The following is a 1109-nucleotide window of genomic DNA, read 5'->3' on the forward strand; positions in this document are numbered from 1 at the left end:
GAGGAAATCGTTCCCTAAAGCAAGTTTCAATCACGAATGAAATTCTACCAAGAGCGTCACCAGATAGTAAGGAAGAAGCAATGTTTTGCATGAAGAGAAAGCCGTCTCTGTATCTGTCCTTGACATAGCGTCACTCGCGCTGCCCGGCCCCCCTTCACCCCGGGAGATTTTCTCATGAATCGAGGCGAAATGACTGACCACGTACACGATCCAAAAGGGCTCGAAACCTGGTTAGGTAATCGCGTAGAGCAACTTTCCCGTGCAGAATCGCATTAATCCTGGCCAATTGGTCCGCCGCCTCGCGGGTTGCCAACGTTCCCGGCCACGTGTCTTTCAGGGCATTGAGGAACGTATCGAGTATATCGAGCGTGAAACCAGCCAAGCCGTCCTCGACTAGGCCATGGTGAAGAGTCGGTACCCCGTCATTACTGACCTCAGTCGCATCTTCCGTCGGCAGGCGTCCACGGGGTCGAGCAGGCCCGGCCACCGCACCGACCCTATCGCAGACCTTCTCCAACGCTCCGAGGAACACCATTGTGATGTTACCTTGGCTGGCCTCGTTGGCGGTAGCACGTACGATGTGATGAAGTCGGGAACGTATTTCAGTCATCTCCGCCTGTAGTTCAGTCCCGGTATTGTCCTTCACGATGTTGTCGTACCGATCGAATTGCTCGTCGAATCGTCTCCGCAATTTTTGTCTGAACCCTAACGCTAAGTCTCTCGGCATCATTCTACGCAGCAGGGTCCACGTGGTCACATCGTGCGAGCCCCATTGCATCAAAGTCGCATGCAAGTCATCTCGGACGGTCCATTCGGTGGCGGTTCTTCTGGATTGTCCCTGGGTTATTCTCTCATAGACTTCGGGCCTGAATTCCGTCGGTAGGGTCCATGGGTCGAAGGAGGAAATGATATTCCTGACGAGGATCTTCCTCCCCTCCAAGGTCGCCGCCTCGAACTGCATCTCCTCCGGCCGCTTGTGGTCCGGCCCTGCCCCAACAAGAACGACGCGCGAAGGCGGCTCCTCAGGACTAGACATTGTGAGAAAGTGACTGGAGAACGAACCTCGGTGACTTCAAGATCGTAATTTAGCTCATATATATAGGGAGGGA

The 1109-nt window shown here is 54.3% G+C and overlaps 1 protein-coding gene across 1 annotated transcript; it reads right to left on the reverse strand.

Moving 5' to 3' along the window:
* Positions 1-172: 172 nt before the first annotated feature.
* Positions 173-1036, reverse strand: PV07_12872 (uncharacterized protein; the record flags this gene model as incomplete). The annotated part of the gene is made up of 1 exon (XM_016400443.1): positions 173-1036. The coding sequence occupies one exon, from the start codon at positions 1034-1036 to the stop codon at positions 173-175; it is 864 nt and encodes a 287-aa protein (XP_016241911.1).
* Between the last annotated feature and the right edge of the window lie 73 nt (positions 1037-1109).

The sequence above is a fragment of the Cladophialophora immunda genome, assembly GCF_000835495.1.
Source record: "Cladophialophora immunda strain CBS 83496 unplaced genomic scaffold supercont1.264, whole genome shotgun sequence".
Taxonomy (NCBI): Eukaryota; Fungi; Ascomycota; class Eurotiomycetes; order Chaetothyriales; family Herpotrichiellaceae; genus Cladophialophora; species Cladophialophora immunda.